Source organism: Emys orbicularis, chromosome 1 (assembly GCF_028017835.1).
Source record: "Emys orbicularis isolate rEmyOrb1 chromosome 1, rEmyOrb1.hap1, whole genome shotgun sequence".
In the NCBI taxonomy this organism is placed as follows: Eukaryota; Metazoa; Chordata; order Testudines; family Emydidae; genus Emys; species Emys orbicularis.
This window is the reverse complement of record NC_088683.1, coordinates 91,074,983-91,089,919: the sequence shown is the minus strand read 5'-3', so window position 1 is coordinate 91,089,919 and position 14,937 is coordinate 91,074,983. Positions and strand designations below refer to the sequence as shown.

General features: G+C 46.3%; 1 protein-coding gene across 1 annotated transcript in view; it reads right to left on the bottom strand.

Moving 5' to 3' along the window:
- UTP20 (UTP20 small subunit processome component) overlaps window positions 1-13,237 on the bottom strand; it is an 87,646-nt gene extending 74,409 nt beyond the window's left edge. Inside the window, exons 1-8 of the mRNA XM_065404546.1 lie at window positions 13,193-13,237; window positions 4,718-4,798; window positions 3,944-4,010; window positions 3,533-3,665; window positions 2,450-2,638; window positions 2,212-2,293; window positions 801-938; window positions 143-298 (exon numbers count right to left, since the gene is read on the bottom strand). Of these exons, the coding sequence (XP_065260618.1) occupies window positions 143-298; window positions 801-938; window positions 2,212-2,293; window positions 2,450-2,638; window positions 3,533-3,665; window positions 3,944-4,010; window positions 4,718-4,798; window positions 13,193-13,237 (891 nt within the window). The remainder of the gene's footprint in view (window positions 1-142; window positions 299-800; window positions 939-2,211; window positions 2,294-2,449; window positions 2,639-3,532; window positions 3,666-3,943; window positions 4,011-4,717; window positions 4,799-13,192) is intronic.
- Window positions 13,238-14,937: the final 1,700 nt, after the last annotated feature.

Here is a 14,937-nt window from a genome sequence, read left to right as displayed (position 1 = left end):
TTTCCTCCTTAGTGCGACATTTATTTTAAAGTTCCCACTGCAGAAAAAACACACACTACACACCTTTCCTTTAACACACACAAAATGTTATTCTTGGGGGGGAGATCATCTTTTTTTCAGCTTCTTGGCAATGAAAACTTACTTCCAAACATTTGAAAAGAACCTCAAAATGCTCCTTGTAGATATGCACTGCAGCCGATTTTACCATATGTTTGAAAGCTTCTCCAACAATAATCCACGGGAGTTTAGCTTCAATCTCGGTAATGGGCCCCAGCTTTAGCAGAATGAACTTTATAGCCTGTGGAAGGAAAAGGCCAGTTGTGTTTTCATGGTTAGAAGAGAGACCAAAAAATTCTAAAACCCTTTAGCTTTAGAATTTTTTTTAAAAAATGACAATGTGATGCTTTTTAAAAATATTATGGGGATTTCGATCCCCTATAAAATTATCTTTTTTTACCCCGTACTGAAGTTAATATTTAAATCCAAAATTGTTTTATAGCCTCTAAATAAATCCACAGAAATACAGGTTATCACCCAACGCAATAATTTCAAAACACATAAATATTGCTCAGGAATTACTAAAAGCAAAAAGCTTGAAAAGCCACCTTTAAAGAGATATCATTACATGTATTACCTTACAATAAACAGCACAATTTACATCCAAAATCCACTGAAGCAAACAGAAAGACACCAATTGCCTTCAAGGAGTGCGATATCAGGCTCTATTATAGCGATGTCCTGTATTAGGTACTTTAAAACTTTGTCATTCTCCACTTGGTTTATATGCTCAGGCTATTTACCTTCTCTGCACAGGAGTGAAACATGTTCCGAACCCCCTTGCACATCTCAAAGAGTAATTGTCCCACGCCTTCTACTTTTTCTGGGTGCTCCCCCAGGTCAAGAAACATTAAATTGAAGAGTGCATTTTTATCAGAAACCTACAAAACAAAATCCACAGAGAAAAAGTTATCTTCAGTTCAAACCTATCAAATGGAAAGAAATCATTAAATGACTCCAGACAGTGCCATCTTACTCCTCTACTCCACCCTCCAACAATTCAAACTTGTTCTCTCTACAATAACGTATGTCAATAGAATGGAGAGGAAGAGTCAGATCCGCAGCTGGTGTCGCTCAGTGTGGTTTCACTAACAATGCCCATTCAAATCAATGGGACGTAAGCTCATGCTGAAGAACAAGGATGGGATTACTCACATGCTTAACGTTAAGTACATGCTAAGTGCTTTGCTGAACTGGGACCATAATGAGATGTCACACTGAATAAGGGGTAGTAAACTAGTCACTGGAACACTAAGGACTGTATTAGGGTCTAAGAAAAGGACTGGACCATTTTAAGTCAGAATTCAGTAATTAAGTACTCTGATGCTGCAAACAGATGGGAGAACGCTGCTTGAATTTCTGCCCAAGATTTTCAAAATCTTGTTTTTGGATGCCCAACCTGTGGCTCCTTAAAGGGGCCTGAACTGTAGGGATTAGGGATCAGCACTTTCTGAAAATCAGGCTTCATTAAGGTATCTCAGGTTGGACGTCCAAAATTCAAGGCAGCCAAATTCACCAGTCACTTTAGAGAACCTGGCTTCTGCACATATTGGCTTAATCAACACCAAATGGCTATACATTCCATTTCCTACTCCACCAAAATGATTGCAGTTTAGTGTTGATTAATTTGGCTAGAAAAATTATGTACTCAGATTTTCTGCGCTTAAATGAAGATGAACAAGAAATTGTAAACAATGCAGCAAAAAGTCTCAAACCATTATTTCAAAAATGCATTGACCCAACGTGAAGTATAAAAACTAAGGGCCCAATCCAGCCAGGTCCAACAGAGCTCCTTTCTCCTTATCAGGGATTCGACAGAAATGTTGGAAAGGTGACCATGAGCACTTCAGTTTCATTGCTCTTAAAAAAAACCCACATCCATATTACATATATAGTCAAGGCCTGTGAGGTGATGAACACATTCTGTTCCAGCTGTTCTACATATAAAGTCTCCTATGAAACCTTTGTCACTGCATAAACCAAACCAAACCCCTCAGAATGGATAGAATGCTAGTTTGTGTTTTGTTAGCCCCTTTATTCTCTAGAGGGCACCCACTGTCATTACACATTACAACTTTGTTCAGTATTGGTTAGCTTGAAGCCAAGGGCCCCGGTGGAAAGTTGTTAAAGTCATGTTAGTAACACATCACCTACCTTCCTCATTAGAAAGGTGAAGCTTTCTGCGGCAAAGTTTCTGATGTGCGGTTTGTTGTGTGCCAACAAGGTACTGTATAAACTACAAATACAACAGGCAATTAAAACCATTCAACTCACACTCAGCCAGAAAGAACTCATCAATAATTACTTTGTTAAAAAGACAATTAATTCTGAAGAGTAAGAGAGGCATTTATATTAAAATATAATTTAGTGACTGCAGACCAATAAAGCTTACCTATATATATTGGCCATATCCTTCACCATCAGTCTCCACAGGTATTTGTAAAGGTAGGAAAGAGCGGTAAAAGCCCATTCTAGCAGCTCTGTGTCTTGGGTATCCAATAACATGGTAATGGTCAGAAAAAAGTCTTGAAAGTGAGGGTAGAAGTCTGTCTGGAGATCTCGAGCCAGCTGTACCACTAGGCTAGATTTCAGACAATAAATGTCAATGTTCATATGTTTAAAATGCCAAACACCTAAATAAACTATAGCTCACTGCCTGATTGTGCAACTACACTGCAAATTAAAATGGCTCTAGTGGGTGTACAGTATGCAGATTCATTGGACGTAAAACTGTCACTGTCTCTTACGTGAACACCACACATGATGTTACCTTGAATGAAAGGGGTTTTTGAACTGAAAACAAACCAAACAAACAACCTCAAATAATTTTACGTTTAGGTAACATTAAGAGTGAGACTCAAAACCAAGAGCAGCCATGAACACATCAATGACACGATATGAGCTCACACCAATATGCTTCTTGGGTTGTTGTTGAGATTTGTTTGGTTATATTCTAGGAGTATTTTTAAAAGTAAACCTTAGAATTAGAATGCTATTATAAAAGACCCAGAAATATCACTGGTATGGCTCTCTCTCAGGGCATGTCTACACTTACCCCCAGAGTGATTGATCCAGCGGGGGTCGATTTATCGCGTCTAGTGAAGACGCGATAAATCGACCGCTGAGCGCTCTCCCGTTGACTCCGGTACTCCACCGGAGTGAGAAGTATAGGCGGAGTCGATGGGGGAGCGTCAGCAGTCTACCTACGGCAGTGTAGACACCGCAGTAAGTAGCTCTGAGTACATCGACTTCAGCTACGCTATTTTCGTAACTGAAGTTGCGTAATTTAGACCGACTTAGCTTGCCTCCCACCCCCCCCCCCCCAGTGTAGCCCAGGCCTCAGTAACATGCGTCCAGTGCAATTCTTTCTTCAGTGACAACAAGGACACATACACAATGTTTTTGACGTGATTTACACACTTTTCACCCTACATTGACACGAAGGCACTGAGTTTATTTTACAGTGTGTACTTACTCCAAAAGGGGCTGACACGCAAGACTGTTTTTGACTTGCAGATGAGTCTTCAAGCTCTGCACTATGGCATCTTGATAATACACCAGCTGGTTGAATGACTGGCATTTACCAGCCACTTCTTTGTAGAATTTCACTGTTCAAAAAACAAAGGAACACTTAAGAACTGTGTCCCAGTTACTGGTAAACATAAAGGACTTTCAAGAGAATAACAGCTCCTCTACAGCCCAATCCAAAACCCACTGAAGTTGATGGAAAGACTCCCAGTGATTTCAATGAGCTTTGAATCAGGGCCCTAATCCCCCTGCGTCAGGATGGTATTCTAGGTAAACAAATTTCACCTTGTAAAGCATGACCTCAATATGCAAGCAAAGAGTGCAAATGAATTATAAACTATTTACTATAAAGAGATACCAAAGTGCTGTGTGAGGTTCAGTTCTCTCCATTTCTGCAGTCCTTCATAAAAGTAGGTTTCAACCTCCTGTCAGAAATAAAGATCATGCATTAGCCAAACAGCCCTAAATAAAAACTCTTCTTTCAATGTAAAGATTAGATAGAAGGCCCAATAGATGAAGCACGATCAAATGCCTCATGCTATGCCTCAATTTAAAGAAATGCCGATGACTCCACTTTAAAACAGCATGAGTTACTGAAACACATTTAATGCTTAAAATATATGGCCAGATAATGCGAAGTGCAAAGCCATATAAGCTCCTGAATGTTTTGTTATCAGACAGTATCTTTAAAAAGTAACGCTATTGATATGTGCAAAACATACTTCGAGATTTTACAGCAATTTCACAATGTATTAACTAATTAAATCCATGATCCCACACAGACTTACATAAGTGCTTACATGTAAACACTGGGAGTTAGTCCCATTAAAATCAATGGGGCTATCCACTGTGCATAAAGTTAAGCATGTGTGTATGGCTTTGCAGGATCGGGACTTCACTTGATCCATTGTTTTTCTTCCCTTACAAACAAATCTGAACACTGACTTTCAATGAGACTTAGGCTCCTAAATGCTTAAGTTGCTTTTGAAAATGGGACTTAGCTGTCTAAATGGAGCAATGCCTAAATACCTTTAGAAAAATCTGAACCTTGGTGAATATACATTTCTAAAGTGCTCTGAGATCCTTGGTCGAAAGATGTTATAGAATTGCCAAATTATTATATTCTTCTCACCTCAGCGTAGCTCCCAGTCCTGTCAATCCGATGAATAATATCGATATTAACATTGCCTAAGCGTTCAGAGAAGGTGAGAAACTGTAAAAACAAAAACTAAAGTCAAATGTTTCCTTTGCTGTTTATTTCAGAATTATCCCTTTTAAATGAGTCTCAATGACATGCACTATATAACTGCAGACATTGCTTTTAAAGGAAACACTGTCAAATAGTTCAGATTGTGTAAATAAAGCTGTTTATAGATATATACATACATACAGAGAGAGAGATTTTCTGGTTTTATGTCAATGAAACCAGTCTTTTTCTTTGTTTGTTTGTTTGTTAATTGGGGGAGTGGATAGAAATATCTGCCTGGGGTGTTTACAGCCAAACACTGCAGCACCTGTTAATGCAGGAGAACAAAAACAAAGATCTAAAGCAGACACTTGAGTTTTATTTTCTAAGCCTATAGCTATACTACAAGGCTTTTAGCCACACGGCTGTGCCGCTACAGCCCTGCCACTAAAAGGAAGGCAGTGTAGCTGCTGTTTGTCGGCAGGAGAGAGCTCTCCTGTAGACAAAAAACTTCCACCCTGCACAAGCAGCAGCAGTTTTGTCGGCAGGAGCTCTCCGACAAAGCGCTGTTCTCACCGGCGTTTTTCGTCAGTAATACTTTTGTCGTTTGGGTGTGCGTGTTTTTTTTAACACCTGAACAACAAAAGTTTTGCCGACGAAGTGCCAGTGTAGACAAAGCCTAAGTGGGGTGAAGCACACTTAAGTAAGCTAAGAGCATAAATGGAGGGTGGGAAGGAAGGTAAATATTAGATTTTTAAAATGATTACAGTTTTCAGTGCATAGCTGTTCTAACACATACCATAGAGCGGGGTGGCCAAACCGTGGCTCACGAGCCACATGCAGCTCTTTTACTGTTAAAGTGTGGCTCATGAAACCCCCATGCCCCCCCATTTTCCAACTACCAGACCGGGGGGGGGAGGGGAGGGGAGGAATGCTTGGGCCTTCTCCCCTGTGGTGGGGTGGTGCTAGGGGCTTCTACCCAGCAGGGAGGGGAGGGTCTAGGGACATCAGCCCCACAGGAGGCACCTGCAGGCGCTTGAGCCCTGCTCTTGCTGAAGCCCCGAACCGCACCTCCCGTGGAGCTGAAGCCCCTAGCCCCACCATCCTGGCAGGTGCGCCCAGCTCTTGAACTTCTGAAGTTTATCATATGCAGCTCAGAGGGTCAGTACATTTGGCCACCCCTGCCATAGAGCTTGATCCTGGCTTTAAGTAATGCCCATGCAGCGCCCCATCGTCTTCAATGGATGGGTAGAGATAGGGTAGGTAAGGGATAGGTGGGGGAAGAAAGGGGGTGTGCACGCAAGTGCCAGTTAGCTTGAATGATCATAATGGAAGATTGATTATTAACACTGTCTGAAGTTTTATAAGTAACACAAGAACTTTTTAAAAAGATATATAATCTTCATGTTCCTAATTGTCTTCAGTTATCAGAGCACTGCTCATCTACAGGTGTCTATAAAAATATTAATGACTGATGGAACACTAGTTATATTTCAGTATAAGGATTCTTTCCAAAACAAAGAATTACAGCAAATATTTTGCATCATTCAACTAAACATTGTTTTAAGCAGACACTATTTGGATTTATTTTAAAACACAATTTCTGACTGAGTCTTTAAATAACATGCCCTCGATTCATTTTTTGTAAATGCCTTTTTAAAGTATTTTATTGGGGGTTTTCTCGTCCTACCCTGTCAATGGGTTTCTAGCCTCTTTTCAGCAAGGGAGGCACATTGACTGACTTGGGAAACAGTGAAAATGACTACATGCGAAATGTCGTCCAATACACAAAGTAAACAAACTAAAAAATTAGGAGAATTTTTTTTTTTTTTTTTTGCTATCTCCTTTCAGTTATACCAGAGTTGAGTATTACTTGTAACTATAACAAATACAAAACCATCAGAGAGAAATATAATAATTGAGTTAATGCTGTCTCTTTAAACATCAGTTACACCACTTAGGCCTGGTCTACACTAGGAGTTTATGTCGAATTTAGCGCCGTTAAATCGAATTAACCCTGCACCCGTCCACACCACGAAGCTATTTAGTTCGACATAGAGCTCTCTTAAATTCGACTTCTGTACTCCTCCAAAACGAGAGGAGTAGCGCTAAATTCGAAATGGCCATATCAAATTAGGCTAGGTGTGGATGGAAATCGACGGTAATAGCTCCGGGAGCTATCCCACAGTGCACCACTCTGTTGATGCTCTGGACAGCAGTCCGAGCTCGTATGCTCTGATCAGCCACACAGGAAAAGCCCCGGGAAAATTTGAATTCCTTTTCCTGTCTGGGCAGTTTGAATCTCATTCCCTGTTTGGACAGCGTGGCGAGCTCAGCAGCACTGGCAACGATGCAGAGCTCTCCAGCAGAGATGGCCGTGCAATCTAATAGAAGGAGGGCCCCAGCATGGACTGATCGGGAAGTCTTGGATCTCATCGCTGTGTGGGGCGATGAGTCCGTGCTTTCAGAGCTGCGCTCCAAAAGACGGAATGCAAAGATCTACGAGAAGATCTCTAAAGCCATGGCAGAGAGAGGATACAGCCGGGATGCAACGCAGTGCCGCGTGAAAATCAAGGAGCTGAGACAAGGCTACCAAAAAACCAAAGAGGCAAACGGACGCTCCGGATCCCATCCCCACACATCCCGTTTCTACGAGGCACTGCATTCCATCCTAGGTGCGTCCGCCACCACTACCCCACCACTGACCGTGGACTCTGAGGATGGGATATTGTCCGCGGCAGGTTCCTCGTCGGACATGTTAGCGGACGGGGAAGATGAAGAAGGAGATGAGGAGGACGAGGCAGTCGACAGCGCTGGCACCGCTGATTTCCCCGACAGCCAGGATCTCTTCATCACCCTTACCGAGATCCCCTACCAACCGTCCCCATCCCTTACCCCGGAGACAGAATCAGGGGAAGGATCAAGCAGTAAGTGCTTTAAATATCTAAACATTTATTTTTACAAGAACTGAAATATTTATAATATTAACAATGGCTGTTTATTAAAGTGCTTAAACATGTAAACAATTATCTGCAAAAAAACTGGAATATTTACAATAGTAACAAAGGGTTTTTCATGATTTGTCTGCCTTAGGCTCTTCACAATTTAGTCCCAAGTATTTAAAAATTTTTTTACAATGTCCGGTAAGTCATGATTATGCTGCCCAAGACGCTCCACTCTTTAGTCCCAGTGCACCTACGCGAAAATCCGGTCAATATGGCCGGGGATGGAGGCGAAATCCTCATAGGAGAACTCCTCGTAGGTCTCATGAAGGTACATTTCCAGCCTGTTCATCAGGTTCCTGGGTAGGGCGATCTTAGTGGGCCCTCCGTGGTACGACACGTTACCGCGCCACGACACCATCAGATACTCTGGTATCATTGCCCTGCAGAGCATAGCGGCAAACGGCCCTGGTTTCTGAAGGCTTTCTCGAAACATCCTTTCCCTCTGGGACTCCGAGATCCTCAGCAGGGTGATGTCGCTCATTACGCCCTGCTTTGAATTAGGGAGGGGAATGTTAGTATTGGGACTGCTTTACAGCCACGCGGTGGAGGGAGAGGGGCAGCATACAGGGATCTTTCCCTGGAACAGCCGCGAGGGGGTGGGACAGGGGCATAGTTCATGCTGTCCTGATTGCTGGCAGCAGAGACTGGCATTGCTTTCAATGTGAAAGGAGGCCAGTGCTACTAGTACAGTTTTAAGCAGCCAGAAGTCTACGGCTTACCATGATTGCACGCTACAGAAGTTCAGGTGTCCTGCCACGCTTCTCAGATAACTGCAAGACCACTGCAGGACCCCAGGCACTGAAGGCGATGGCCGAAAATTCGACCTTGTCCTGAGTGCGCATGTGAGAGGTGCAGTGCATGGTCTTGTTCACAGAGAAAGACTAGGTTCTTTGTAAACAACTTCATTTATCTGTCTCAGGAATTCACTCCATTTTTCCCATTCACACAGACACATCTGCGACTGTCTCCCAACCCAGCCTGTCAGCACACTCCCAGAGGCTAGCGCAGATTAGGAGGAGGAAGAAGAAGACGCGGGAGGACATGTTCTCAGAACTAATGAGCTGCTCCCGAGCCCAGGCAGCCCAGCAGACACAGTGGAGGGAGAACTTGTCCCAAATGCACCGAGCAGTCATGGAACGGGAGGAGAGGTGGCGTCAGGAGGACCAGCAGGCTACTGAAAAGCTGCTTGGACTTCTGAGGGAGCAAACGGACACGCTCCGGCGCCTTGTGGATGTTCTGCAAGACCGGAGGCAGGAGGACAGAGCCCCGCTGCAGTCTATCTCTAACCGCCCTCCCCCGCCACCAAGTCCCACACCCCCCTCACCCAAAGTACAAAGAAGGAGGGGCGGCAAGGGCCGTTAAAACTTTCAGTCAACCCCTGCAGACTGCTCTAGCACTAGAAGGCTCTCATTCCCCAAAATTTTAAAAGTCCTTTCCTACACACCTCACAGAAGCCCCCGTGCAAGTTTCAACCCCCACGTTTCATGTCTGGTTCATAATAAAATATTCGTTTCTGTTAATTACTGTTTCCATGATTTTATTTTGGAGGAGAGTCTGTCTGAACGAGGGGAAGGGGCATGGTAATTGGACAGGACAGTCACCTTTACCAGGGTACAGAGGCGGGGTCAGGTCCAGGATCAGGACACATACCCAGTGCAGTGACTAGTGACCCTGTTCAATCTGGGAGGTGGTTTTCATGTTCTGTGAGGGGGGGGGGTTGCTCTGTGACTTTGTGGCTGGGGAGGGCAGTTACAGATCTAATGCATCACAGAGCCCCGCAGCAGGGGAGCTGTAACCCTCCTCCCCCTGCCAGACAGTCACATAGCCGACACATACACGCTGTCCCGCCCAGGAGGGCTGGCAGGCTCTGTTGAAACAACCAGTCCACCACTGCGGAACCCGTCATTCCTGGAGTTTAGAAGCATCATTTGCATCACAACACTAAACCCGCACCCCGCCACAGTCTGCGTCCCAGGTTTAAAACATTCCCGCGAAAACAGTAATAAAGACAACGGTGTTCATTAACAAAACAGAACAGATTTTATTTTTTGGGAAGGGGGTGAAGGGGGTATGTAACTGGAGAGGATAGTCAACGGTAACTGGGTAAAGAAACGGTGGCAAGTTCAGGTTCTGAGTCCACAAACTTAAAATTCACTGGTGACCCTGCTCAGTCTGGAAACTGTCTTTCAAAGCCTCCCGGATGCACAGTGCGTCCCGCTGGGCTCTTCTAATCTCCCGGCTGTCTGGCTGGGAGTAATCAGCAGCCAGGCGATTTGCCTCAACCTCCCACCCCACCATAAAGGTCTCCCCCTTGCTCTCACACAGATTGTGGAGCACACAGCAAGCTGCAATAACAATGGGGATATTGGTTTCGCTGAGATCACAGCGAGTCAGTAAGCTTCTCCATCTCCCCTTGAGACGGCCAAAAGCACACTCCACCACCATTCTGCACTTGCTGAGCCGGTAGTTGAACAGTTCTTTTTCTGTGTCCAGGGCGCCAGTATAGGGCTTCATGAGCCAGGGCATTAGCGGGTATGCTGGGTCCCCGAGGATCACTGTAGGCATCTCCACATCCCCAAGAGTTATTTTGTGGTCCGGGAAGTAAATACCTTCCTGCAGCCTTCTAAACAGACCAGAGTTCCTGAACACGCGAGCGTCATGAACCTTGCCCGGCCATCCAACGTTGATGTTAGTAAAACGTCCCTTATGGTCCACCAGTGCTTGCAGCACCATTGAAAAGTAGCCCTTTCGGTTGATGTACTGGCTGGCCTGGTGGTCCGGTCCCAGGATAGGGATGTGAGTCCCATCTATAGCCCCACCGCAGTTCGGGAATCCCATCGCGGCGAAGCCATCTATGATGGCCTGCGCGTTTCCCAGGGTCACTACCTTTGACAGCAGTACCTTCACGATTGCCTTGGCTACTTGCATGACAACAACCCCCACGGTAGACTTGCCCACGCCAAACTGGTTCGCGACTGACCGGTAGCTGTCCGGCGTTGCAAGCTTCCAGAGGGCTATGGCCACTCGCTTCTGGACAGTCAGGGCTGCTCGCATCCGGGTGTCCTTGCGCTTCAGGGCAGGGGACAGCAACTCACAAAGTTCGAGGAAAGTCCCCTTCCGCATGCGAAAGTTTCGCAGCCACTGGGATTCATCCCAGACCTGAAGCACTATGCGGTCCCACCAGTCCGTGCTTGTTTCACGGGCCCAGAATCGCCGTTCCACAGTATCCACAAGACCCATTGCCACCGTGATGTCCTCGGCACTGGGTGTCGTGGTTTCAGACAGGCGTGTGCTACTCTCGGAGTTCAGGTCCTCACCGCGGTGCCGTAGCCTCCTCGCCTGATTTCTCTCTATCTGCCTCAGTGAAAGGTCGATGATGAGCTGCGATGCGTTGACAACGGCCACAACTGCAGCGATGGTCACAGCGGGATCCATGCTCGCAGTGCTGTGGCGTCCGCGCTGTCACTGACCAGAAAAGTGCGCGAACTGATTTCCCGCCGGCGCTTTCAGGGAGGGAGGGCGGGAGTGACGGTTGGATGACGACAGTTACCCAAAACCACCCTCGACACATTTTTTTACCCAGAAGGCAATGGCGGCTCGACCCAGAATTCCAATGGGCAGCGGGGACTGCGGGAACTGTGGGATAGCTGCCCACAGTGCACCGCTTCCAATGTCGACGCTTGCCCCGTTAGTGTGGACTGACAAAGTCGAATTACTGTCCTTAGTGTGGACACACACGTTCGACTTTGTAATATCGATTCCACATATTCGATTTAACTAAAATCGAACTACTCTCGTAGTGTAGACATACCCTTAGAACAGTGTTTCCCAAACTTGGGACGCCGCTTGCTGGAAGCAGCGTGGGCCGAGGGACGTACTGGCTGCCGCTTCCCGCAGCCCCCATTGGCCTGGAGCAGCGAACCGTGGCCAGCGGGAGCCGCGATCGGCAGAACCTGCGGACGGGGCAGGTAAACAAACCGGCCCGGCCCGGCAGGGGCTTTCCCTACACAAGCAGCGTCCCAAGTTTGGGAAACACTGACTTAGAAACCCTTTTTTGGGATAGTCATGTTAAAGAGATTATAGGGGCTATTAGATATTCCAGCAAAAAACCTCAGCAAAATACAAGGTTTGCTATACCAGTGCAGAAAGATGTATCTGAAAGGTTTCATAGGGCCAAATCATGCCCTATAGCAGAAAAACATACAGTAGAGAAAAATGTTATTGGCACTTGCAGAGTGTTCTATATGTTATCTAGGCAGGATGCTCTAATCATGCAGCTATCCCAGAACCCTGGAGGAAATCATTGAGACTCATAACATCAAATCAGACAGAAAGGGAATCCCTCCAGCCGTACCCAGGCAGCGTGATTTCCTCTAGAGCAGTGGTTCTCAAACTTTTTTACTGATGACCCCTTTCACATAGCAAGCCTCGGAGTGTGACCCCCTTTATACATTAAAAACACTTTTTTATATATTTACACCATTATAAATGCTGGAGGCAAAGCGGGGTTGGGGTGGAGGTTGACAGCTCGCGACCCCCATGTAATAACCTTGCGACCCTCTGAGGGGTCCCGACTCCCAGTTTGAGAACCCCTGCAAACTTTTTGGCCTGAGGGCCACATCGGGGTTCCGAAACCATATGGAGGGCCCGTGTGGTGTCTGGCGGCTCCCAGCAACCATCTGCACTAGCTAACGTTGCTAGCACTGGTGGAGCCAGTCGAACTAATATTGGCAATGGTAAGAATTTTTTTTACACAAATTTCCCTAGCATAGGTGAATCTGCAGATACCCAATAACATGTGGTGCATCTATGCTCAGAAAAGTGGTACTCGCTTTTCCCTAGTGTAGGCAAAACTGTGCTCATATGAAGAAGTTTCCATGAACTCAGAGATAGGGAGGAAGCTACTGCTTTTGCTCTCCTGTCCTCTAACATTTAGTGCGAGGACCCCAAAGCAGGATTTTTGCTTTTGGTTTCCTTTACTCCACACAGTGAGGGAAAAGGAGAGGAGAAATTCGGATAAGGCCTGTAGTGAATAGCAGAGGGTCAAATGAACGGAAACTCATTCTAACAGGAAATGCAAAGAGGGATCGGGGTAATATCTGGACTCTGACCAGAAAAATCATTTGAACAGTGCGATTAGGTTATAACCTCTTCACAACTGTGTCTTCAGGGCCCAGCCCAGCATGTGGGCCTTAAAACAGTAACTAGGGAGCAAAACAGCAATGGGGGAGGAGAGGGGAACTGCTTGAGGAAGAGGAGGAGCCACCCCCGAGACGTGTGTTCCCTGCCCGGGGACAGTTGTGCTGCACCCCCCCGGCCAGGGCAGCGCTCGGGGGGGGGGGCGGCCCCACTCTCCGGGGCTGTGTCCGATGACCAGGCGTCTCCCCATGGCTCGGCCGGGGGCTCAGGCACTCACCCTGTGCGTGTTCTCGGACTTGTGCGAGGAGGATTTGGGCTTCATGGCCCCGAGCGGGCGGGCTCCGAGTCCGGGCGCAGCAGCCGGAGCCTCCTCCGCGGGGCGCCGGGAACCAAACACACGTGCGGCCCTAGCTGCTGGGCGCCGCCATCTTGGCTGAGGGAGGCGGGGACTGCCGGCGAGGGGCCGGGCTGGAGGCGGCAGGGAGCTGCTGCTGCTGCTAAGCCACGTGTGCTTCGGGCGGGGGAGGCGCTGGGGGCGGGCCAGCCATAGGGGGCCCTGCAGCTCCGCCTCTACCCTGCAAAGCTGCTTCCCTGGCCCAAGGAGAGTCCTGCCTGATGTGTCCTCTGCCCCCGGAGTCCGGGCCTCTCCCGGGCCGGAGCTGCTGGCGGCTGGTCTCGTGCCGGATACACCGGCAGCGCCACGCACATTGGCAAGACCAGAATCTGGCAGGACTTGAACTGGGCGTAGCCCCAGGTCGAAGCTAGCTTGAAAAATACCTGTGCGGCCCTGTCTTGTGCCAGTCTCCGGCTCTGCCTCCCCCATGCTGAGCTCCAGTGCCTGGGTGTTCCTGGCTTTCCCCGACATCTCCACGTTCCTCCAAGTTTCTTAATAGCTGCAGTGCGAATTGACCATTTGTCCAAGAATCAACAGGATTCTTCTGCCTACCTAGTTGCATCGACATGGGTGGTTACGTTGACCTAACTACAGTGATCAGGGCATAGAAATTTTTCACAGCCCTGAGCAACGTACCTGGGTCAATTGAATTTTTAAGTGTACACCAGGCCTTCGAAAGACAAATATAGTAGAACCTCAGAGTTACGAACACCTCGGGAATGGGGGTTGTTCCTAACTCTGAAATGTTCATAATCCTGAACAGAGCATTATGGTTGTTTTTCCAAAAGTTTCCAACTGAACATTGACTTAATACAGCTTTGAAACTTTACTATGCAGAAGAAAAATGCGCCTTTCCTTTTATTTTTTTAGTAGTTTACGTTTAACTCAATACTATCCTGTATTGCTCTTTTTTTTTTTTTTTTTTGCCTCTGGTGCTGCCTGATTGCGAACTTCCAGTTCCAAATGAGGCATGTGGTTGACTGGTCAGTTCATAACTCTGGTGTTCGTAATTCTGAGGTTCTGCTGTACAGCACTGGCTTATGCTTGGTTATAGAAGGTCATCTTTGTAATCAATACGGGCTAGAAACTTGGGTTGGTTTTTGTTTTGTTTTAAATAAAAAATTAAGTTCATGTACTCACTTGAGAGCTTCTTATTCATCCTGGGCAGGTGGATTTTTCAAACCCTCAAAATATATATACACCACTACTACATAATAAGTATTGGTGGGATAGTTAGTTGGTAAGCATACCTACTATATTTACTTTGTACAGTTTTAGTGAAGATAAATTAAAGTTATGTTTATTTCTATCCATCTTAGGTACTTATATGGCCCCCATAGTTATGGTATTTTAATACCTCACAATCTTTAACATACTGATCCTCACAGCACCCCTGGGAAGTAGGGAAGTGCTATTATCCTTATTTTACAGATGGGGAACTGAGTTACAGATAGGCTAAGTGACTTACCCAAGGTTGTAGAGGAAGCCTGTGGTGGAACAGGGACTTAACCCAGGTCTCCCTAAGACTAGTGCACTAACCACTGGCCCTCTCTATATAAGTCTCTTAGTGCTTGATCATTTGAAATAATATAATGGCGCTGCTAAATGTAGTTACCAAATAAAAGCAG